Genomic DNA, 25863 nt, shown 5'->3' on the forward strand with positions numbered 1-25863 from the left:
GACTTTCACGCAAAACCAATAATGAAAATTTATCAGTCAAAAGGTGGCGGGGGGAGGGGGTACATCAAGAATTAGTGAGTCGAGCCATAGACTGGAAGCAGAATGGACTCCCCATGCAGCTTGAAGAGCCAGGAAAATGACATTCAAAAACCCAGGGGACCACTGGGGGGAAAATGCCAGGAAACAATATGCAGATAGGCTGGGAGGATGTGGGAGAGCTCAAATGGAAGTGATCTATTCCATATTGGCAAGATAAAAGCCAAACCAAGGGCTACCTACCTATAAGAATAACTGTCCTTATCCAGAAACCTGTGGTGGGATGTGGACATGCATTTGGAGGTCTACAATACAAGACAATGAAGGGTGTGATGCTAACAATAAAATGATCACGTCTAACAGTTACAAGGTACTTGACAGCTGAGAATGCCCCTCAAAAGTCACCCTCACAACTCTGTGTCTATTTCTCCTTGTTGTAGAGAAAAAGTGGCAGAAGATCAGGGAAGCAAACACATTTTGTTGATCAAAATACAAGTAGGAAGTGAAGAAAACCAGGCATTTATTGACGAGCCCTCTGGGAGTGTCATCTCAGGAGACTCATCATCGAAGGACACTAGAATCCCTAAACTAATGTGTGCTGATGGTCTGAACTTAGTACGGAGGGGAGAAAAGGATGAAGTCCAATTAGGGAGGCAGGGCCAGTTTCCTAACAGATAGAATCTTTGATGTAGGCTTTAAAGCAGGGGTCCTCAAACTACGGCCCGCGGGCCACATGCAAATACAAATATTGTATTTGTTTCCGTTTTGTTTTTTTACTTCAAAATAAGATATGTGCAGTGTGCATAGGAATTTGTTCATAGTTTTTTTTAAAACTATAGTCCGGCCCTCCAACGGTCTGAGGGACAGTGAACTAGCCCCCTGTTTAAAAAGTTTGAGGACCCCTGCTTTAAAGAATGAACAAGATTTCACAGAAGAAAGGGAACAAGACTGGCAGGCAGGGGGTGGGATGAACAGGATTGAAGATTCAGTTACTCAGCAAAAATGTAGAGTGCTTTGTACACACATAGCCCTGTGTTTGTGACCTCATCGACAATATGGAGGACCACCCGTTCTCCTGTAGAGACCCACCACCTGATCTCGTGGAGCTTGCTTTCATTCATCTATCCCTTCACTCAATGCATGTTCTGAGCTACTCCTATGACTCAGGCACTGTTGTAGGTACAGAGGATACAGATATCATGGAGCTTGCATTCAATGGAGGAAGACCAACAATAAGCAAGAAGACACACAAGTAGCAAACGTAAGATCTCACCAGAGAGTTGGCATTTGAGCAGAGACCAACAACAGAGGAAGTGCCTGGGTTAATGATCACGTGGATCAGAAGGGGAATGAGGAGAATGAGCAGTATTTGGAGGAGATGTTAATTCAACGTTGTGATATATTGATTTTGAGGCATCTATCATCTATAGTAAAATAGTTAGTCTCCAATTAGATGCAAATGTGTGTGTGTGTGTGTGTGTGTGTGTGTAGATTAAGATTAAGATTAATCAGTACTACATTCCATAAATCAAACCTTGAAGAATGAGAATAATCTCCCAGGTTTTGACGTGCAGAATTAACATAGAAATGGCATCACGCCCAGGCAGAAGACAAAGTCTCTACGCCTGGGCCCTCCACTAACAAATCTGTGTGAAATTGGCTAAGACACTGAAACTCTGTGAATTCTAGTTGCCTAATTTATAAAACAGGGAGATAATATACACAAGCCAAGGCTAGATGCTAAGGGCAGTAACACCGCTCTCTTGTTCCCTTCTACATTCTCTGTGGCGGAAGACTGACAAGACACTGAGATCATATGCAAATAACCTTTTGAGGATGAAGCCCCTTCATGCTCTGGTATGCAAGCATCCTGCTCTAGGATTTAGGATCACGTAAATTCTGAGGGCTTCAATTTTCTCTCTCGGGCCAGAGGGTTTAGAAAATTTGGGGATTTTTTTGTTCCAAAGAGCTCCTTTTCCTTTATTTATTTATTTTTAATAGTGACAAAATTGTCATGTAGTGAAATTCAAAAATATTTTGCCCTTTTCAGGAAAGTGTGTACCTGGCTTTCTCTGCTAAGCTGATGAAGCAATGGTTATGAGTCTCGCCCATGCCTGTTTCTCTAGGCAGTGGTTCTCAACCTTCCTAATGCCACGACCCTTTAATGCAGTTCCTCATGTTGTGGTGACCCCCAACCATAAAATTATTTTCGTTGCTACTTCATAACTGTAATTTTGCTACTGTTATGAATCGTAATGTAAATATCTGATATGCAGGGTGTATTTTCATTGTTCGCGACCCACAGGTTGAGAACCGCTGCTCTAGGCGATGGAGATATTTCAGCCAAGGAGAAAGCAGGAAGTTTTAGAACTGAATTTTGGAAGAGTAGGGACAACACCCAGGGACATTAGCTCTTGTCCACAGCATGACCCCAGTCTGTCCTCCCACCTTTCTGGATCCCCATCCATCCATCAGCAAGACAGAGATAATGCTGTCTGCCCATATCGACTTCCCCGCACCATTATAAGCATTAATGATCTAATATACTCCTAGGTACTCTGAGTCCTTTGGAGAAAGATGCCATATGAATTAGAGGCATTATAATTAATGTAATTTAAGAAAATGGCTGGCCATAACAAAGAGGATTCGGTTCACATGGATCACAAATGACCTCGCCTCATGTCCTCGGGTCACTAACAATCCTTTCTAAAGAAACAAAGTCCAGTCTGACTTATTTGAGCATATTCAACCATTCTGTATTTATGTTCTTTTTTAAGTACTTTACATAATTCTATATCAAAATTGAACTATACTTTCAAGTTAATTTTGTTCTTATTGGAGGAAAAGTACTTACCTATGAATAAGACCATGAGATAATTCACTTTAGCATAAAAGAGTCTTTAACATAAAGAAAGACAAGTAGATAATAAGCATGAATCTGTTATTTGGATTAAACAAATATATGACAGACAAGAAAACGGGACATTTGTATCCTCATAATAGGATATGCAGTCAACTCATAGACATTTTTGGAAATTCTAGAATCTCTTTATTTTATTTTTTTTACAAACTTACTTTTTTAATGATAATTTCCTTGCACAAGCAATTTTGTCAGAGTGTAGCTTCACAAGTTATACGAATGAAACAGACTGAATGCAAAATAACACCCTAAATAATTACGTGACATAGAAACAGAAGTTTTTACATAAATTATAACTTGAGGATGGTAATAGGGGAAATCAAATTATGAATCACAAACTGAAAAGTCTAGCATGTTAGATATGGTTTTTGTGAGCAAGTTAATGATTAAGAAACTCCTTTGACATTAAACTCCAGACAATGCAAGTGAGAGAATTCTAGGCTGTAAGGAACTCTGGTAGGTTCTCCTCTGCAAGTCCTGGGGAGTCATCTAATTAAAGCCTCAAACCTTTGCCTCTTTATTAGCTATGACTATTAAGTCGCTATAACCATTCCAGCAAGGCTCCCCTGCTCAAATCACTTCTGAAGTACCTTTTCTGGGAACTGTTCTGCAATTGCCGTTAGTTTATATCATTTTTTTTTAATTGGAGATTGTCCATCTCCACTTGCCCACTTCACAAGCTCCAGTTCCTACTGGTTTTGTGCAATTGCAAAAATCAGTAGCTTTAAATGTGCAGACCATGCCTGGAAACCATGGGGTGTCAGAGTTGGAAAAGGCAGCTGCAATTTGCCCGCAGCCTGGCGCACATGGGTCTGTAAGACAGGAGCTGGTGTGCAGAGGTGACTTCCAGAGGAGGAGGGTGGGTGACAAGGAGGGAGGAGGGAGAGAGTCAGGTTCAAAATGGGGCAGAAAAGAGATGACAGGAGACTGAAACAGGGATAGGAAAGTGGAGGCCTGGCCCCTCCGGTGTAGTTGAGAAGTAAATTAGAACCTACAAACATATATGTGTGTCGGGGTCTGGGATGCTTGGAAAGGAGATGGTGCCACGTTTCTGGTGGCCAGGCAGGGCCACGTGGCTCACCGTTTTCTCTGCTCCTCAGGCAGACTGGGCCACATGCCTAGGGTCACTGGGGCACAAAAGACTGAAAGGCTGCTCTCCCTAAAGCCCTGCCCTCCCAGGGAGTAAGAAAAACTCACTGACAGGGCAGGAAGGAGGAGTCATGGCACTGGCACACTTGGATAATGTAATTTAGCAGCAGGTAACATTACTGACAATTCACTACCTGCAAACACTGGATACATGTGCATTCACACAGGACACAACAGGAAATACACCCATTGTTAACAGTGATCTGTGACTTGTAGGATATACTGGTGATCTTAATACTTTTTCTGTACCATTATCTACACTTTTCACAAAGAATATGTAAGATTTCACAATTAGAGAAAGAGTTTGTAGTCATTTTTAAGAAGCCCTTACAAGGTGAAGCTTTTCTGCCACTGAGGAGATTCAAAAATATGACACAAATTCTTAAATACTGCTGAGGCTATTATGGGGAATCTTTAGAGGGAAATTTGACAATACATAATAAAAGGGTGTGTGTGTGTGTTTAAAGTATGTATCAATTGGAGCAACAATTCTAATTATAGGAAGATAACCTACAACTATAATAAAAGACGTTTGCAAAGAGAGAGCAAGAAGGAGGTTCATCACACCAGTGTAGGTAATAATAAAAGAATGAAAACACCTTAGGTCTTCAGTAATAAGGAGAGCTGAAAAAATTAGAGTACACCCATACAACAGGATGCTATGCTGACACAGAGCATGACGTGCTACATTTTTTAAAGTTACAGGATAATAAGAAAGAGGTGAAGGGATTAAAAACTAAAATTGGAAGTTACAAAATAACCAAAAGGATGTAAAGGGAATATGATCAATGTTTAATAACTATGCATGGTGCCAGGTGGGTGCTGGAAATATCAGAGGGAATACTTTGCCAAGTCTAACCACTATACCGTACCCCTGAAACAAATACAGAAGAAGGTTGAATGTAAATTGTAATAGAAAAATAAAATCTAAAGCTCTTTTAAAAAAAAAAAAAGAAAAAGAAAAGAAAGTTGTTTGGAAAAATAAAGTAGTGAAAAATTTTAAAAATAAAAAATAAGTTAAAAATAGTAATTAAGCAAAAAAAAAAAAAATCCTTAAAGCATAAAGACTGCCACTATTAAGGATATTCAACATAGAAATAGAAAATAGAAAAATTTCTCAAGTGCTATACACCAAATAGTAATTACTCTGAAAAAGAGGATTACAGATGAATGCATATTTTCTGCTTTGCACATGTCAAATACTGAAAATTTTATAATGTATATGTATCTTATTTATATTGAAAGTATTCTTTGGGGGGGTCTTACTTATTGATGTAGCCATATTAATTGATGTAGAAAGTTATTTATAATATAGTGTTAAGATGAACAGACTATGACATGGTATTACTGTAATATCTCTATTTGGTAAAAATATGTGTTGTGTGTATGCATATGTATTAATAGAAAACAGTCTATAAAGAGCCACACTAAATGTTAACAGTGGTTATCTCTGGCCATGGGTGATTCTGTTTTCTTCTTCCACGTATCTCTATTTGCTAGGGTATCTCTATGAGCATATGTTACATGTATTCTAAGAGTAAAATAAATAGCTCAGGCTGTGAAAGCTTCTCTGAAAGCCCAGCTCCAAAACTCTGGGCCAACAGCACAATCACTGGAAAGGAACACAGTCTCCCAATATGACTGTTGTGAAAGGGACAAAGGGGATGTGTGTTGGAGTCACACTCAGTTACAACCATGTCTAATACAATGCTTCTACAGATATGAATAATCCCTTTCTTGAGATTTTCCTTGGAAGCATTTTCTTTTTAAAAATATATTTTTATTGATTTCAGAGAGGAAAGGAGAGGGGAGAGGGATATAGAAACATCAATGATGAGAGAAAATCATTGATAGGCTGCCTCCTGCATGCCCCCTACTGGAGATCAAGCCCGAAACCCTGGCATGTGCCCTTGACCAGAATCGAACCCAGGACTTTTTAGTCTGCAGGCCCATGTTCTATCCACTAAGCCAAACCAGTAGGGCTGGAAGCACTTTTCTTTCTTTCTTTCTTTCTTTCTTTCTTTCTTTCTTTCTTTCTTTCTTTCTTTCTTTCTTTCTTTCTTTCTTTCTTTCTCTCTTTCTTTCTTTCTTCCTTTCCTTCTCTCTCTCTCTCTCTCTCTCTCTCTCTCTCTCTCTCTCTCTCCCCCTCCCTCCCTCCCTTCCTCTCTCTCTCTCTCTCTCTCTCTCTCTCTCTCTCTCTCTCTCTCTCTCTCTTCCTTCCTTCCTTCCTTCCTTCCTTCCTTCCTTCCTTCCTTCCTTTCAGGCCTGGAGAAACCGAAGTTCAGAGCTATTTAATGACAACTGAGACCAAAGAAAAGCTATAATTAAAAGTTCATGGCCTTGGAGTTTGACTGACTAGATTGTTATATATAAAATTTCAGCTGAAGGAAGAGGCCACCCAAGAACCCTGCCTTTCTAATTATAATATTGGAAACAAAACGACAACAATGACAAATCCTTTTAAAGTATTCCTGCACAGTATAAAGAAATGACGAACAATAGCCAACTGGCTGTTATACTCTGAGGAGTAAAGGAAAAGGAAGTGAAGAGAAGGGAAATGTAGAGAAAGGAGGATAAGACAGCATATCTCTATTAAGAATTGCATACTTTTAATGTTCGAGCCAAAAGGCAAAGCAGAAAAAAATTATTATACCTTTAAGTTCATTCATCCACTCAGAGATTCAACAACCATTGGTGTTCCCCACTATATCCCAGGCCCGTTATTCAGAAGTGGGGGTACAAAGAGCAATGGTTAGGAGACAGACAAGTAGACAATCACATAGCAACTATGAGAAGGGCTGGCTGCACACATGCCTGACCAACGGGTTAAGGGAAACAACCAACTCTTCAGGCAGAAAGGATGAATGAGTTCTCCTAAAGGGAGGGTCATTCCAGGAAGTAGGAACGGGGTCTGCAAAGGGAAAGAGTGTGAAAGGGCACAGGCATTTGGGGAATGGGAAGAAATTAGGGGCAAATAAAAGTGGAAATAAGAAGGTGGATGTGCAATCAAATAAGATTTCCTAAGGCTCATTTGTGCAGCATCCATGGGCAGATTAGCAATATTGAAGACAGAGGCTGTTCCACAAAAACACCTCTAGCATGACATCAACCCATCTTAGACCCTGAGTGTGCCTATATGTGTTAAAGGAGGCTGTTAGTCAAAGGACAACCTTTTTACCCAGGTGATTGTCCCTTCAGTAGGGATCCCAGGCCCCCGACTGAGAATAGAGAAAGACAGAAGAACACACTTGGCAATTGGAGTCTGGTGGACCCAAGTTCAAATCCGGAGGTCACCTCCTAGTTGGGTAACCTGAGGTAAGTTAACTTCGCCAAGACTCAAGTTTCCTCATAAGTAAAAATCAGAAGCTAATACTTACTAAATAAGTTAGTATGAGGACTGCATGAAATGACACGTGATTGAAGGGTGGGGAGGGGTCGAGTATTTAGACCCCACCACCCAGAAAACACATGATAGTCCAATCCCTCCTCATTTAAGCTGGACTCTAGTCCAACTTGGCCATTCATTATTTGAGTGGCCCCAGACAATTCATTTAATGTCTCTCCTGCCTCAGTTTCCCCTTCTACTGAATTTGGAGGTGGGACCTCCAAGCCTCTTACAGTCTTAACATTCTGACCAGTTAGTATAATTGTTCAGAGGGAGGCTTCTTTCCAACCTCTGTTCTTATACCTGTTGGTGCCCCGTCTTCCACTCTAAATCTTTTAAAATTCACAGTGCCAGAACCTTCTAGTGTCTGCCTTTTGGATTTTTTGACACTAGCTCTGTTGTCTCCCTCCACAAAATCTGTTGGAAGTCGTCCTAGGCCAAGGGCTGTGTTAAGAATGATACAAGCTTTATCACAAAGTCTATACAAATGAGGACATCAAGACTCAGAATATTAAGCAATTTATCAAGGGTATGGAGTTTAACGCTGGCTCTTCCCAGCTGCTCCTGATCGTTATAAGTTATACCACCTCTCCATCCTCTTAGCTATATCTAGTTTGAGTTCTATCTTCTTATGGCCCTGTGCTATGCTAGCTTAGCCCATAAATTACTTTGTATTAATAACGTTATGTGCTACACCTGCCAGATGACATATGCCCATATTAACCAGGACCCATCATCTCTGAACCAACAGGGAACTCATGATGGGATTCTCAGGCCTTGCAGCTGGTAGGTCAAGGTGAGATTCTAGGCACGCAGGACTTTAATACATCTCTCAAATAACAGAACATGATCAAACAGCTACTCCACTTCCACCTGAACCTGCCAAAAGCTATGGCATTTTAGTTCAAGTCTAAGATCTACGAGCCTCCCAGCTGCCATAAGCGTACTCACATCACAGACAGATAAAGGAAGAGGGCTCATGCTTTGGGGTAAGACAACTCCAGGTTTACTAATTGAGTGCACTTGGGTGGATTTTTTTAGCTTCTCTGAGCTACCTAGCCTCTAAATCAGTGGTTCTCAACCTTCTGGCCCTTTAAATACAGTTCCTCATGTTGTGACCCAACCATAAAATTATTTTCGTTGCTACTTCATAACTGTAATGTTGCTACTGTTATGAATCGTAATGTAAATATCTGATATGCAGGATGGTCTTAGGCGACCCCTGTGAAAGGGTCGTTCGACCACCAAAGGGGTCTTGACCCACAGGTTGAGAACCGCTGCTCTAAATGATCTTGGGTAAGGTAACCCAACTGAGCTTCAGGTTCCTCATCTATAAAACTTGGATAACATTCACAACCTTAGATGTTGTAGAGATAGAGGAGTGCCTGGCCTGTAGAAGAAACAGATGAGTCTATTGGGAGAATAAAGGAGCTTGGGGATGGTCAGGTTGTTTCCAAAATCAGGGTAGTCTAGACTAGAGTAGAAAGATGGAAATCAGTTAAAGATTCATTAGACTCTTAAGTAGCTGCTGAATCTGAGGACTCATGCTGGTTGAGAGTTGGATACCCTATTATGGCATAAGCCCTAACTGATCTGATCCTTGATTCCACACTGCCAGGCCACCTGGCAGCTGTTGCTGGAAGTATTTTTTTCAGGTAGAGAGGTTCCCAATTGAGCCAATGGGTAGAGTGTAATCACATACCATCTCTCCCTCCGAGCACCATGAGGTTGCCAGGGTAACTGCACGATTCTGGCCTTCCCTGTGGGATCTCAACTCCTCTATCCACAACCTAGCGGGCTCCCTTCCTTTGGCCTTACATTCTGCACCCCCAGCTAAGACCTCACCCTCCTGCCTCAGAAGATCAGAGAGGAAACAGGAAGAGAAGTAACGGACCAGGCACCTGGATCTCCACATTTTATTTCCTTATCATTTTATTTTCTTAGTTACAGCACATTTCCATTTATGAAGTACTTTCCCTTATAAAATATCTCACTGTTGACTTCTAACCTACTAAATAATTCCTCTGACCTATTCTTGTTTTTACCCTCTAAATATCTGTTGATGGTTCATGCACCACATTCCCCATTCAGTTATTAATGGCCCACAAAAACTTACTAGCAGCAATCATTTACTGATTAATCTGCACAACAATCCAGAAAGACAGGTAGTATTAATCCTTTGTTCTGCACAGGGAAACCAAGGGGAAAAGAGAGGTTAACTCCGTTGGCCAAGGTCAGTGGCTAAACAAGATTATAACCAGGATCTATCTTGTCTTATATTTCTGTGAACACTTCCCACTGTGTTATTCCCTTTCTGCACAAATCAATGTTGTCAAGGCAGCCAGATCATTTCTATGTTGAGGTTCAGTTGTCACAGAACATCTTAAAAATGTCAAAAATTCAACCCAAAATAATTTTGCCTGCTAGTAGCTCATAAATAAAAGTTGCTAAAATGAAGAGATGATAGTACTTGAAGGCAAATTGTACAGAGGCAAAAGAGAAGTGAAAAGATGTGGATTATAGACCCAGCTTCTGCCACAAGGAGACGCCGAGAAAAGTCACTTAACTTCTCTACACCTCTGAGTCAGCTGTAAAAACCTAGATTATGCTGAATGGCAATCACGGTACGTGGATGTTTTAAATGAGATGATTGAATACCTATGAAACCAGCACAAAACATAAAGCTCAATATCCAATGCTGCCAAGACTGTGGTAAAAGTGGTATATTCATTCAGTTAATTAAATTCACAGCTACAACCCCCATGGAAAGCAAGATGACAACAAGAACCAGAGAGATTTTCATATCCTTGACTTAGTAATTTAACTCATACTTTATTTTAGCTTAAGAAATAAGTCAATAGAAGCAAAAAGACATATACAAACCAAATGCACATTTCAATGCTAGCTATCAGAGGAAAAACTGTTATTGATTGCAATGTTCATTTTAGAGGGATGTTTTATTAAATAAAAGCATAGAACCATATACATGTCATGTTGCTATTACAAAAGATAAATATGAAAATTAGACAAAATCATTTAAAATCTCACGGATACTATTAAATGAAAATAACCAAAAGTAAAAGAACAGATATGTAGTCTGATGTCAACCATATAAAATGTGGGTTGATGTGTAAGAGCACAGAAAAACTCAAGAGTTATAGTATTAGTTATACTTATTAATTTTTAATATTTAACTATTTTTAATGAATTTTTCATTAACATATACATTTTCTCAATTATTTAAAAATTTCTCTGACCATGCTTTAAAATTTCAACCTGAATTTCTGCGTAGTTTTTGTCGGCTGACATATTTATTCATGACATTATTTGTTCCAGAATGGTTTTTGCTTTCTACTCTATAATTCTTTACTGACTTTAGATATTTTAAAATCTCAGAACCCTTGCATTTCTTTCCTGCACCTAAATGGATTCTAACAAAGATCTGTCATCTTATCTAGCTATGAATAGCCAACCCCATGATTGCCTTGTAATGTTAATATTTGGCAATGCCTAACCTAGGAGTCAACATGCTTCCGATAACCCTGACCAGTGAGGGGCCTCTACAGTAACCATAAAGTTGCCATTACACTTTTCAAAGTGCAGAGGAAGGTTTCATACTCCAGGTTTTTGGAGTTTACAGCAGGACATTTTATATTTTCCGGGGTCTAAGACACCCCCCTGGTTCTCTTTAGAAAGCTGCTCTCAGCTACACTGTGCTAGGACCTTCCCTTCATAGACTTTTACATGCTCCTTCTCTCCTTAGAAACATTCTCTTGCTAGTAGGTCATTTGTACATCTTTGCTCATCCTATCTGGGAAAGATTGCAGAGCCAATGAATTAAAAATATGATTCTAGGTCTCTTGTGTGCCAATGAATGCCCTCATTAAAACAGAATGAATAGATAAGATCGGTTTCAAAGCTTTCCATCCCTCTGCCCCAGAGCCGCCGAGGCCAGGCTCTGAAAGGATGCACAGTAAAATTAAATATCTAAAAATTCATCTTTAATTAACAGAATTGGATTAAAGCTAGACACCACGGCATATCATACGAGAAATGGCTGAGCTGGCTTCCAAGTGCTCTAATTCAATTAGGACGCAGTGAGTGACACTCGGACGGGAAAGGTTAATTGGGGGCGCCAGAACGCAATCATTCCTTACCTAACCAGTCATTAAACTTCTTAACCTCTGAGGGCAGTCCCAGCTCGGTGAAATCGCCTGTGTGGAGAAGGATGTCCCCATAAGGCATCTGGATACCATCTGTTCTGGAGTGTGTGTCTGAGATGCAGACAAACCGCGTGTGGCCCGCTGGTTTTGGAGTGTCATATGGGATGGGGTCGACCCTAAAGTAGACATAACAGATCCCGTAACAGTTAAATATATTAGAACCCTCGTAATTGTCATCACACATACATACCAACTGATATCCGTGAAAGCACCCAGACAAACTGATGCAATGGCAGAAGGGACCATTGTAACGAGGGGACACTTTTGAGTGCAAAGGAGATAGCATCACCCACCTACAATCCCAATGGGCAAATTTAAAAAGTCTTACTTACCTGGTTTGAAAATTAAAAAGACTACCTTATGGCAGAGGTGGAATTAACCCAGGAAACTGATAGAATGATTAATGGTGAAGGTTAGGGATACTGAACCCCAACTGGGGAAGCAAAATTATGCTATTTTGTCTCTCATCATGCTCCAATTGATCCCACTACTCATTAGGAAATGAATAACTAATTTATTCCTTCTTAAACATAGATAAGTCAGGCAATGAACTAATTTATGAAGAACACGGCACGTGCTTTGCCAACTGAGATGTGGAGAGGCATATTAGATAGTACTAATATTTAATATCCTTTCCAGAACCGTTTGTATTTTCAAGAATCTTAGGATCTTCTTGTGTTTGCTAAGAGATTCTCAAATCAAATTGTGGGGAGGGAAGGTGATGCCAACATAACATAGCTTTTAAAAAACACACAACATTCATTGGATGTCCAAAAACTTTGTCAGCCCCTTCTTTACCACAACGAATTATCTGCAGCCCCACTAACACCTGAGGCTGCTTGGAATGCCTTGAGCAGAGATTCCATTCAGTACAAGAGTAAGCCTTTTAATGAGTGTCTATAGATACACATATGCATTAATATATGTATAGTTTTAGAGACCTAAGCACTGTGAAGTTACACTAGGGCATAAGAATCAAAAGGCAAAATGATCAACCCGAAGCAAAGAAAATGAAACAGAACATTCTCATTTAATTGAGTGTAACAAAGTGTGCTAAATAAACTTGGTAAAGAAATGCAAATCTGGCTCTTCAAGCATACAGTTTTAATCATTTAAAGGGCTGGTAGCAGAGTTAAGGATGCTTTAACTATATTAACACTATGCTGACAGCTTCCTTTAATTTCTCTGTAGGAATGCACACTTATTTTGGATCATGGGTGAAGAGAAGCAGTTATAGCTGTAAAGACAAGGTCACGAGAGAAGCAAACATGCAAAGCAGAGATTACCATGCGAAACGTTAAGTAAGGACCAATATTTCATATCATATTTCATATCACAGCCCTACCCTTGACAGTTAACATGCGGCAGAGAACACACGGAAAGTCAACATAAGAATCCCTATACATCTTGCTCTGCAGGCTTGGTTTAATTTTTCTTTCCTTTTCCCACTTTTTCAAAAGAAAGAACCCATTTTAACAATGCAATTGTAGTGAGGGGAATAAAGATATCCGTATACATCCTCATTGGTCTTGCATTTCTTTCACAGTTTACCTTTTAATTTTATTTTATCTTTGACAGAGAAGAAGGAAAGTCAGAAAGAAGAAAGAGCTTGAAGAAGACAGAAAGAAGGAAGGAGACAGGGAAGGACTGTGAACTGGTTAACACAGTGGATCTAACTGGAAACCCAAAAGAAAGTTTACTTTCTGCAAAAAAAATGAATAGATGTTCCCTGTAAAGTTTAGAAATTAACAATGCTGTTACCATGGAGAAAATGCACTAATCCACTGAATTTTGTAAGTAACTGGGAAACGCTCCTGATTGTATCCAATGTTGATTTTTTTAAAAATGTATGAAGAAGTTTGGTACCTTCTTTTCCTGTACTGAGACTATTCCAAACAGTTCCAGGCTCTAATCTTATCATGATACCCTGTCTTCTAAAAGTAGTTCACTCAGAGAATGAATGATTGGGTTGTTCCCTGCTGCAGGAGACCCTGTCACCCTCTGAAAGCGACAGGTAATATTCTATCCCTCGACCTATAGTTAGGATGCTCACTGGAATGGGACCATGTACATTTCTACTCAGCCCACCCACATCTGAATGAAAATTAAATAAATTAACCACTGGACTTTAAACACATGAATAAATTCAATATTATGCATGTCTTTATTTTCCAGTTCCCCTCAGTAACTCAGATAAGCTACAGGCACAAGTAGTGCATTAACATCTTTTATGAGCCCATCCGAATTCATCAAAGGGATGTCACAGTCATCATTTTGAATGTATTACACAGAAGGTAGCACAGATACAAACCCTTCGCTGTGAATAGGTCCCTGTTCTATGAATCTACTCAATTTAAAGAAGCAAATCATCATGTGTGGTACCTAATATTGTTTCCCAGCTTAGGTCTATATTGAGCAATAACTTTCGAAGACTATTGGAACACCAATTATTGAATGGCTGAAACTTCCTTCCCCATGCTGCCACCTCCTCCAGAGAAACTAGTAACTATCCAACAGATTGAACATGAAATAAAAGCCAAGGAATAGAAAAAAAACCAGAAGACAGAAAATAGGGAGAAAATGTCTTATTATTGAACTGAAATAAAATGAGTCAGAAGTATACAGAAACAGTGGCGGAGAAGGCTCACCTATCACCACCACCAACTTGATGTCATCAAAGAGAAACAATTTGTAGGCACTTAGGAGAGACATGGAGAATTGATTTAGGTAGCAGCCTGGGGAAGGGGAATGCCTAAAGATGCAAATGTGGAATTTATATACATCTCCTGACCCAGAAGCACTGATATCCTTTGTTACCCACAGGACTAAGTACCAGAAGGCAAGACGGTGCAGCCTGTCAGAGCCAGCTGCAGGATAACATGACAAATGTCACCTGGGGGGGTGATAGGAAGGAAGACATTTCCACCCAAAGACATTCAGAGCTGCAAATAAGACGTCTAGTAGAGTAGGCAAGTTGCAGTGAATATAATTAAAGTCGAGACAACCCTAGGGAAGCTACTATTTCCAAGTTGGGCATTTGGTAAACACTTTGAAAAGTCAAGAGAGACAAACATTTTCACTGTAAATGCGTGTGTAAGGGGGAGCCTGATGGCCATGGCAACATTTACCTATTCACATTGTGTGAGACCCTCCTGCCACATTTTCCCTCCTAGTTAACATCTTTACTGCTTACTGTTTATGCTGCAGACTTCTCAAATGACCTAACATTTCCCCCAAGGCACCATGTCAAATATCCCAGCAAGTAAGTCTCTTACCAAGGCAATCTAACCCCTAGAGCCAGATTCAAATATCAGAATGAGATTTGCACGTACATCTGAGTACACCCAGGGGAAAACAAGATGACATGGGAAGATGAGAAGAAAACACGGCATCATAAAATCCCAGAGCTGGACAAAACCTTAGGGGCCATTGGGTTCAATGCTTTATACAAAGTTTGAACACCCTCCCCTCTTCCTACCTACCTGCCATAAATTTTCTTTCCAAGGTTTCCAGAGAAGGGGAGGTCCTGGGCCCTCTCCCCTCCCCCAGGGCAGCCCATTCTGGGTTTTGATAGCTCTCCTTGCTAGAAACTTTTGGATCCAGAGTCTGCACCTCTGAGAAAGCTGAGCACAGTCCAAAGAGAATTGGCCTGGAGCCTGAGGACTGAGTAACAACTTTGGCTGCGTTACTCACTTTGGACAAGTTATTTCATTCCTTCGGTCTTCATTTTTTTTCTCATTTGTAGGATGGGAATAATAATGCCTAACCTGCTAAGTTGCTATGGGGATATAAATTGTCAAGCATTGGGTCTGGCACACAGCATGTGCTCAGAAAGTAGAGGTGCAGAATGATGTAAGGGTAGAGCACGTTCAGCTACACAGCCAGACTATGTGGCTCTGAATCCCACTCCATATTTATTCACAGTGTGACACCAAGCAAGGTGCTTAACTCCTATGCCTTGGTTTCCTCGTCAATAAAATGGGTATAAAAATAGTACCTTATCTCATAAGACTGCTGTGAGGATGAAGAGGGATAACGTGTTCAGAGCATGCAGAACAGTGCCTGACACACAGCAGACAGTAAATGTTAAGGCTTTTTTCACTAGCTAGTAGTATTTTTACAACTATTAATAGTAGTATCCTTTAGTTTCTCTGACCTCCATTTCTTCTGTTACAAGGAGATAATAACAGCTACACATAGACTTTGTGAGAATTAAAAGTCACATACACATCACCTAGCACAGTACAGGGCACATAGACCACAGTAAACAAACACATTTATTTCCTACTGTCACTTCCTTAACCCTACTTCTGAAATGACAGAGAATAAGAATTCAGTCCCTTTTCCATCTGATAGTCCCTCAAATATTTGAGGACACATATGATAATCCCCTGAAAGCTTCTCTACTCCAGTTGAGGAGCCACACTTTCTTCAGCATTCTTTGTGTGATGGGATTTCACATGTCCTCAGAATCTTGGTGATCTCCCAGGTGCAATCCTATTGGTCGGAAGCCCTCCCTGTGCAGTGTCAGAATTCCCACGGGCCATGGGAATTCCTGGACCAGTGAGCTGTTTCTCAAAGACAAATACAAGTATAGGCGACAGAGAGCCGACAGTGCCGGACACATGGGCGGACTTTCCTAGAGGCCTGAGCTATCATCTTAAACTATTTTTTAATCAAGTCTCTAGGTTTTGTGCCAAGCCACAAATCTTCCTCTTGAAACTCGATTGTCAAATGTTTACATATCTCATTGCATATTCAAATAAATAAACCATTCTCATTTATTCAGTCTTGGCACATTAGGCTTTTTTTTTTTACCCATAAAAAAATAATATGACAGTATTATTGCTTCCACTATGGAATCCTCTCCTGGCCATATGTGTTATTTTTTCCAATAACAAATTCATACAGCCTTGCAAGTTCCATTGCTAGATCTTCAGAAAAGCTGTTATCATGTGGTTTGTTATGACGTGGGTTTCTTTTTTAAGGCCATGTGTGCAATAAAAGCCTCATGTACACAATTAGCCTAATAATTCAGTGTCAGAATAGAATATAACCCTAACAAAGCATTTTAGAGGGATCTGAATGTATTTACCATCCCCCTTGAAAATCTTGATGTTGTTGCGTATGCACTCCACTGACTTTATTTTTAAAAAGTTTTCCAATGTGACATTAAAGCTTTCATTTTTACCCAGAAAATTTAGATGGCTTGAAAAGCTGAAATTATTTGTGATGTTACACCACCCATTCTATATATAGTGTTAGACAAAGATAAGCAAAACCCACTAGCAAAACAATGAATAAACAAATACTAAGCTTAAATTAGTAGTAGAATCACAGAATTTTGGGATTGGAAGGGACCTTAGAGATGATCAAATCCTGTGTTTCGTGTCTTTAAATTCCCTGTTCATGGTTTTTGCCCTACTCATGTATACGATTATTTAAATTTTGTTGTCTCTTACAGTTTTTGCACAGTTTTTTTTTTTAGTTTTGCCCTAAGTAATGGCATCATGAACTCGTGAATTGAATATGTGCTGGTTGGATTTTCAACCACACATTAAAATAAATAGTAACTACTAAAATTCTGTCTAAGGTTTGTCCACTCTACGGAACCAGAACTCAAGTTTTCTAACTTCCACTTCCCTTTCCCCCCCACTTAATTTTGGGAGCTGAAAATATGCCTGACTTGGAGAATGAAAACGATACAAATTTAAAAATGCCAGCAAATCAATCGCCTAAGCTCCTATACTCATTAATATCTACAGAGACTGCTCAAAATGAATGGAATTCACTATCAAACAAAAAAATTCTAAGTTTTAGTGCTCTGGGAACTGACCCCGCAAAGTTGAATGGAGTCTCCACTGAGGGAGTGAGTAACATCAAACTTGATTTTTAGAATACTGATAAAGATAAAAAGTATTCGTGCTCAAGGATGTCCAGGCTGATGTGGAGACTGACTATGTTCCAAAACTAGGTGTCTTCAGAGGAACTACTTTAGTTAACAGAAAAGCCCTCATTAAAAACAGCCCAGCATGTAGAATCCAGGGCTGCCTGCACTCTCTCCACGCTGGTTGGCTATTAGCTGTGACCCTGAGCAAGTCATTTCCCCTCCTCAAGCCTGTACCTCAAGTGTGAAAAGAGGGACAGAACAAAATGACCCCCAAGTGATGAGCTGCATGGTTTCTATGGCACTACTAACTTGTACAAGACTTCAGAAACAACCCAGTCTCCTTCATAGTTGAAAACATGTTCTTTTCCTTACAGTTTTATTTTGTGTTCCAGGCAATCTACACTAATAAAAGAGAAACATGGTAATTGACGTACGACTGCTACCCTTCCCATTGGCTAATCAGGGCAATATGCAAATTAACTGTCAGCCAAGATGGCGGCCGGCAGCCAGGCAGCTTGAAACTAACATAAGGCTTGCTTGCTTCAGTGATGGAGGAAACCAACTTTCCCCACCAGCCACTGCAGGCCTCTGAGCCTGCAGTTTGAAACATTGTAACAAATATAGATGCTAAAAAAAACCCCAGAAACCAGCTTTCAGCTAGCTGGGATCTCAGAGCTAGAGTCAGAGCTGGAGTTATACATTGTTTCAATTACCTACTTTCAGCAGCGGAGGCCTAAGAGCTGGAGCCTCAGAGCTAAAGCTGGCCCAGAATTTTAAAAAAAAAAGAAAGAAAGAAAGAAAGAAAGAAAGAAAGAAAGAAAGAAAGAAAGGAAGGAAGAAAGAAAGAAAAAAAGAAAGAAAGAAAGAAAGAAAGAAAGAAAGAAAGAAAGAAAGAAAGAAAGAAAGGAGCAGTTGAGAGCTTCCTTCACCCGCCAGCCTGAAAACAGCCCTCAGCCCCTCACCCAGACTGGCCAGGCACCCCAGTGGGGACCCCAACCCTGAAGGGTGTGTGACCAGCTGCAAACAGCCATCATCCCCTCACCCAGGCTGGCCAGGCACCCCAGTGGGGACCCCCACCCTGATCCAGAACACCCTTCAGGGCAAACCAGCCAGCCCCACCCATGCACCAGGCCTCTACGCTATATAGTAAAAGGGTAATATGCCTCCCAGCACCAGGATCAGCGGAGCCGAGAGGCCTCCCGGCACCGGGATCAGCGTGACAGGAGGCAGTGCCCAAACCCCCTGATCGCTCTGCGGCTCTGTGTGTGACAGGGGGTGGGGCCACAACCTCCCTATCCGCCCTGCTCTTTTCGTGACAGGGGAAGGCACCCCAACCTCCTGATCAGCCCTGCTCTGTGCCTGATACAGGAGAGCTCCCCAACCTCTGATCGCCCTGCGGCTCTGTGTGTGACAGGGTGCGGCGCCCCAACCCCACCCCCTCCCCATGCGCCCTGCTCTGTGTGTGACAGGGTAGAGCCATAACCTCCCCATCGGCCCTGCCCTGAGTGTGAGAGTGGTGGCATCCCAACCCCCTGATCCGCCCTGCTCTGTGGGTGATAGAGGGCGGCGCCCCAACCCCCTGATCCGCCCTGCTCTGTGTGTGACAGGGGGCGGTGCCCCAACTCCCCTATTGGCCCTACTCACTGAGTGACAGGGGAGAGCTCCTCAACCCCCTGATGGGCCCTGCTCTGTGCATGACAGGGGGCAGCGCCCCAAACCCCGGATTGGCCCTGCTCTGTGCGTGACAGGGGGTGGCGCCGCAACCTCCCCATCGACCCTGCCTTGAGTGTGACAGGGGGCGGTGCCCCAAACCCCCAATCGGCCCTACCCTGAGCGTGACTGGGGGTAGCATCGCAACCTCCCGATCCACCTTGCTCTGTGCATAACAGGGGGCGGTGCCCCAACTCCCCAATCAGCCCTGCTCTGAGCCCGACCAGGGGCTGCACCTAGGGATTGGGCCTGCCCTCTGCTACCCGGGAGCAGGCCTAAGCCAGCAGGGCGTTATCTCCCAAGGGGTTCCAGACTGCTAGAGGGCACAGGCCGGGCTGAGGGACCCCCCCTTCCCCCGAGTGCACAAATTTTTGTGCACCGGGCCTCTAGTCTATAATAATAAAAGAGTAATATGCTAATTAGACTAGATGACCTTCCGGACAAAGCCAGGGCTGCGAGGGCAGAGGCAGCCCACCGCGGGGACCCAAGGCAGGGGAGGCGGCCACTACTGTGGCGGTGGCAGGGGCCGAGATCCTTGCACAAATTTTGTGCATCAGGCCTCTAGTGCAAAGATAAATGCAGTCCAGATCTCTCCAATTATAATCAGAATTAGCAAAGCTACGTATAAAAATATGTGGAACTGCAATTTAGGACTATAGACAGAACGTCCAGGTATATCTAGTGTAAAAGAGAACAAAGGAGCCAAAATTCCAGTTACCACAATAAAACCAAAATGAAAACATACGTGATTTAACTAGGTGCTTCAGAAACAGAGCTGCTCTCTTTTTCCTAAAACCTAAGAGCTGGTAAACTTCTCCTAGCTTGGACCTCATGCCCCAGAAGAGAAATGGTGCTGAACCACATAAATATATTCACATTTGTACCAAGGACACCACTTTCCTTTAACCGCTGAACTGCTGTATCAACACTGTTCTATCACCAACTAATTACAGCTAACAAAACCCACTGCACAGAGTGTGTCTCGTCTATTTTTTCCTAGTACAAAAGTACAGTGCTGACATTCAATGAATATTAAGTGGTAACGATTTAATTCTTTGAGCACTACATATAATATGAATTCATGGTCCTTGTACTAGTTCCATTTGAGGTGTTTTGGTGTCCGTCAAGCTAGCTACTGTGCAAGCCACAGAAGCCTCTCAGATGGCATACTGTTGGGGCATAAGTATCCCAGTGGATAGAGGTGTACTGGCCGGGGTTAAATGTTTCCATGCCTTTAACCTAGCAACCAAGTCAATGGGCTTACCTGAGGGCTGGCCTTGCATTTGAGAAAAGAAGCCGTGTGACACTGTACTGTATGTATCATTCCATACTGTCAGTCAGTCAGTCAGCAACCATTTCTTTTTTTTTTAATACATTTTATTGGTTTTTTACAGAGAGGAAGGGAGAGGGATAGAGAGTTAGAAACATCGATGAGAGAGAAATATCCATCAGCTGCCTCCTGCACACCCCACACTGGGGATGTGCCTGCAACCAAGGTACATGCCCTTGACCAGAATCGAACCTGGGACCCTTGAGTCCACAGGCCGATGCTCTATCCACTGAGCCAAACCGGTTAGTGCCGGGAGCCGGTCCATCCTTGCTGTTTCAAGGGACCTGGCATATATGGCATACGGTTCTTAATATGTTTGCTCACCTTCTTGGCGCTGTGTTTTAACCAAAGTCACCTCTCCGAGAAAGGTTGAATCCCCAGGTAGGGATTTTCCCCTGAAGTTAGGGAGGGAATAAAACCCCTCAACTAAGTGCCAGGCGGGTAATTAATCCCTTTAACTACGAACAATCATGCTTAAACTACATAATCTTTTCTCCCTGGAATGGAGATAAGAAACGCCCTAACCTTTGTAATAGAGATTGATAGGATTGAATCAACTGGTATAAATACAGTTGTAACAAGACAGAAACACTCAGAACTCAGAACACAGAAATCATGAGACAGAATTCAGAACTCAGAACTTCAGACAGAATTCAGAAGATAGAACCTATGCGGGACCTGGAGATGGAAGAGCTTCGCTGGAGAGAACATGGCAAGGGATCCTGGACTGAACCTGACTACAGAAATTGGCAAGAGAACTGACTAGAACCTGGTGACTGAACCTGACTGGAGTACCTGGACAGAACCTGGCTGGAGAGCCTGGACGGAGCCTGGCTGGAGAGCCTAGCAAGGGAACATGGCTACAGAACCTCGCTGGAGATCCGAAGCAGAGCCTCTCTGGAGATCAAGACCAGAACTTGGCTGGAGATCCTGGCTAGGCTGCTGATCAACTGAACGCTGTCTCCGTGTCATTCCTTCTTCGCCGACTCCGTCCACACCTTTGGGGACCCCTGGACCCGCTGGGGTTTGGACCCCGGCAGGTTAGGGCAACAACCATTTCTTAAGCACCTACTTGTGTGCCAGGCGCCACAGGAGGCTCTGGGACAATGAAGAAGAAACAAGGGTGGGTCCTTCTGAGATTCTGCAGTTCATTTGTCAATTCATTATTCGACAAATGCTTATTAGCACTCCTGGTTTCTGCTCAGTCATTTACAGTATTCATTTCACAAGCACTTATTAAGCACCTTCTATGGACCAAAGGTGGTGCTAGGTGCTAGGGAGACAGCTATAACCAAGGCAGAGATGTCCCTGGGATATGTAAACGGGTGACTTACACAACATGCAAAGTGTTATAATAAAGGATGTGCGAGGCACTGTGGGGAAAAGGAGAAATGCCTGGCATTGCTTTGAGAGCTGGGAAAAACAGGGGATATTACCGTGGGCAAGAACACAAGGTAGTGTGTCAATTTCAAATGCCTGGGACAAAGGATCTTAGGCTCAGAAAGGAGAGGCATGAGAGTGGCCTGAAGCTGGAACTTGAATTGGGACTTAAACAAGCACTAGGCTTAGAAAATCAAGAGGCAGAGAAGAGCTGATCAGGCAACAGCAGGGGGGTAGGGACGAGCTTAGCGCATTTAGGGACTTGTGAGTAAGGAGGCATGGCTGGGGCAGAGTCTCTGTGACAGTGAGCAGTGGAAGGTTTGAAAGGCTGGTGGGATTGGGGCCAGACCACAGAAAGCCAGACTGTGGGGCCTGAACCAGCCCTGGAGGCTGTGAAAAACATCCTCCTCCTCCTCCATCATCCACTGAAAGGTACAGGGTGGGGACGGGGTCACCAAGAAAGCTGGCTTTTAGGAAAGGCACGGTGGCCTCGTGCAGGGTGTGAGGGTGGTAGGGGTGGGGTGGGAGGGCATGAAAGGACTTATGATGATAGAGCCCAGCCCAGTCAAAATGAAAACAGAAAGGAGAGGACACGAAGACAGTAGAAACCCGATGATGGTATGATAAACAGAAACTATCATGAGTTTGACTGTAAATGAGGGTTGGAGAAGTAGTCCAAAATGAATGACAACATCCTTCACCATTAGGTCTCCTGGAGCTCCATCCTGTCCCCGTTTTTATCATTGATCCGGTGCTATGACTGAATGTTTGTCTCTTCCTCTAAAATTCCTATGTTGAAGCCCAAATCCCCAATGTGACAGCATTTGCAGGTGAAGTCTTTGGGGGGTAGTTAGGTCATGAGGGTGGAACCCTTGGAAATGGGATTAATGGCCTCATAAAAGAGGCACAAGAAAGGTGACCTCTGTCTCTCTCTGTCTCGGCCATCTGAGGACAGAGCAGGAAGGTGGCTTTCTAACAAGGGAAGAAGGGGGTCAGCAGACTACCCCATAGGCAAGAGTCCCAATGCATGTTTGTAGGAAGAATGACTAGAAAGAAAACACAACTCATTCATCTAAATATTGTCTCTGTCTACTTTTGAGCTACAGCAGCAGAGTTTCAGAGTTGTGACAGACTCCATCCATACACCCTACAAAGCCTAAAATATTTACTATCTGGACCTTAATCGGAAAAAGTTTGTCCACACCTAATTTTGTCACTCGATAAACATTTGTTAAGCAACAATATATGTTAGTCACCTTGTTACTAATAAGCATACCTGATAATTAGCAGCATCTACTATGTGCAGTGGGCTTTTCCTGTATTATTACATTTAATCCTCTCAAGATCTTCATATAGGGTGTATGTGTGTGTGTTTGTGTGTGTGTGTTTGTGTTCTGCATTCTTCAAATTTTGCTTAAAGTTACCTAATAAGTTTGGGACTTTGGCTATGGAGCCTGACTAAACCATGATTTTCCACCTTTTGCTATGCAACTGTGTTTCTCCAAAGATTGGGGAAAATTTTAAGATTTTGGAATAAGCATCCTTTTAATAGAAGGCTGAGCCCTCTGGGCATTATCTGGTCCCATAGGGACACAAATTTTTATCCTTTGGGCTAGGTTACAAATTTGTAACTAACTGATAGATAAGTGAAAGCAATGCAAATAACTCTTATCTATAGGTGCAAATGAATTCTGCCTAATGGAGGTTCAATTGACTCCCTCCCCTTCAGGTTTGCATCCATTTGTAAATTTATTTCAACATTCTTTTATTCCAGATGAATTTGAGGTTTTGATTCCCTCATTTATTAATGAGTTAAATAAAAATTTTGAAGATTAGATTTTATATCTGTATGAGAGTCAGGATTCTTAAGAATTCTTCTTTTACAGAATCACCAAGATGACATGTTTACCATACTGAATATCCCATTTCTGCTTGGGAAGGCATCATCATACCAAAATGTAACCAACGTGACCATAAATTACATACACCTACATATACCTACATAGGTATAGGGGTAGGGAGAGTAGGAGAGAACAAAGTGATGAAGGGTCATGTCAGGGGTTCATTTATGTCACCTACAACATCAACAAAACCTGGTTTTGGACCACAGCTCTGCCTCCGCCTAGCTTTGAGAACCTGGACAAATTACTAAACTTCTCTAAGGCTCAGTTATCGCATCTATAAACGGGGGATGATAACAGCAGTTGCCCCATAAAGTTGATACAAAGATTAAATAACTATTGCTTAGAGCCATTTAAACAACTGGTTCACATTAAGTGCTAAATAAGGGTTAGCCATCATTATTAAGATGTTTCCATGAGAATATTGATGAAAGGAATTAGCTCTAGTTGGGGATGGGAGGTCTTCACACAGTGGTTATATTTTATCTGGGGTAGTAGGAGTTCACCAAGCAAACAGCTAAGGTGATGTCATTTGACATAAAAGGAGCAGTATTTTTTTTTTTTTAAATAAAGACAGGAATGAAGATGAGGAAGGTGAGTCAGAGTACCAAGTTGCAGAAGGTAATTCCCTGGTGGATACTGCATTTCTAAGGTGACCTGGGCTTTCCTCAAGTTGTTGAAGTTTGTACCTCTCTACTTCATGGCTGTATAAGGATTGCTAAAGCCAAGTAGGGATGCGTCATCCAGATACCAATTTTCAAGAAATCCAGACACCAAGTCAGCATGACTATAGTTATGACTACTCACCCAGTTCAGGCAGCCATCAGGAACAAGGGGTTATTTTATTCCAAACTTTACAAAAACAATAAGAAGTATTAGCCAAGAATGGCTGAGCCCAATGTACAGACCACATTGTATAGAGGCCAAACTTCATTAAAAGTACTTTAACAGCTTACATAATCTCTCTCTCAATATATATCTCAATATTTCTCTCTCCCCCCCCCCTTTCTCCTTCCCCCGTCTTCTCTCTCTCTCTCTCTCTCTCTCTCTCTCTCTCTCTCTCTCTCCCTCTCTCTCTTCCTCTCCCTCTCCCTCTCCCTCTCCCTGTCTCCCCTATACATCCAAGAAAATAATACACAAATCCAACAACTGCAATTATACACTGGTTCTTATCCTGGCCAGATCCAATTTCTTTCTGTGCCTGATTACATGTCATTTCTACATTCTTTATTTGTCTCCTAATAGTTCACATATAAAATTACCCTGTCGTATTTCAAATCAGTGACTTTCCTGGATACTTGGGATAAAGGGAATACACTTCAGGTAATTCTTACTTAGTTCTGTGTCTTGACATTTGCTAAAAAATTACTGAAAAGCACCGTGTTTGTGTAATTCTATCTGCTCCTTTTCATCCCTGCATATAACCATTTAAATGCTGGCCTGGAGTGTGAATTCTGCAAAACTGCCTATTGTAGCGCCCTGCAGCTCTGATGAGACCCAGGCACGTCACCCCTCTCTTTCTGCTAGACTAGAGCAATGATGGATAAGATGAAAAGGAGGTTAGACCACTTTAGTTTTGTGGCAGGAATATAGCTTCCTCAAAAAGCCTCTCCTAAAAAAAAAAGAAAAGAAAAGAAAAAACCTTACAGGTACTCCCTGTGCCCTACTGTCAGATACCATCCACCCCCAGTCTCAGGAGGTTCTGCTGTGTGATTCTTTCAGGCTCTCTCCCTCATGAAGAGGTGAACACGTGACCACTGCCATCCATAAAGGCTGAAGTGAGTGTACTTAGCTAAAGGGCATTGCAATAATTTTTCTCTTGCACGTGAGAAAGTTAGCCTTGAAAATTCTCTGGCTCACTGCCTGTTTTTAAATCATCTTTTTACGGAGGGGTGGCCAATGGAGCATATTACATTAGAACCAAACCCCTCTCATTCCC

The 25863-nt window shown here is 41.9% G+C and overlaps 1 protein-coding gene across 4 annotated transcripts in view; it reads right to left on the reverse strand.

The window, feature by feature from the left end:
• MPPED2 (metallophosphoesterase domain containing 2) overlaps nucleotides 1–25863 on the reverse strand; it is a 176275-nt gene that overhangs the window by 107980 nt on the left and 42432 nt on the right. For all 4 annotated transcript variants that reach the window (XM_059709189.1, XM_059709193.1, XM_059709191.1 and 1 more), the window contains exon 3: nucleotides 11648–11829. In XM_059709189.1, the coding sequence (XP_059565172.1) occupies nucleotides 11648–11829 (182 nt within the window). The remainder of the gene's footprint in view (nucleotides 1–11647; nucleotides 11830–25863) is intronic.

This window comes from Myotis daubentonii, chromosome 9, assembly GCF_963259705.1.
Source record: "Myotis daubentonii chromosome 9, mMyoDau2.1, whole genome shotgun sequence".
NCBI classification, from domain to species: domain Eukaryota; kingdom Metazoa; phylum Chordata; class Mammalia; order Chiroptera; family Vespertilionidae; genus Myotis; species Myotis daubentonii.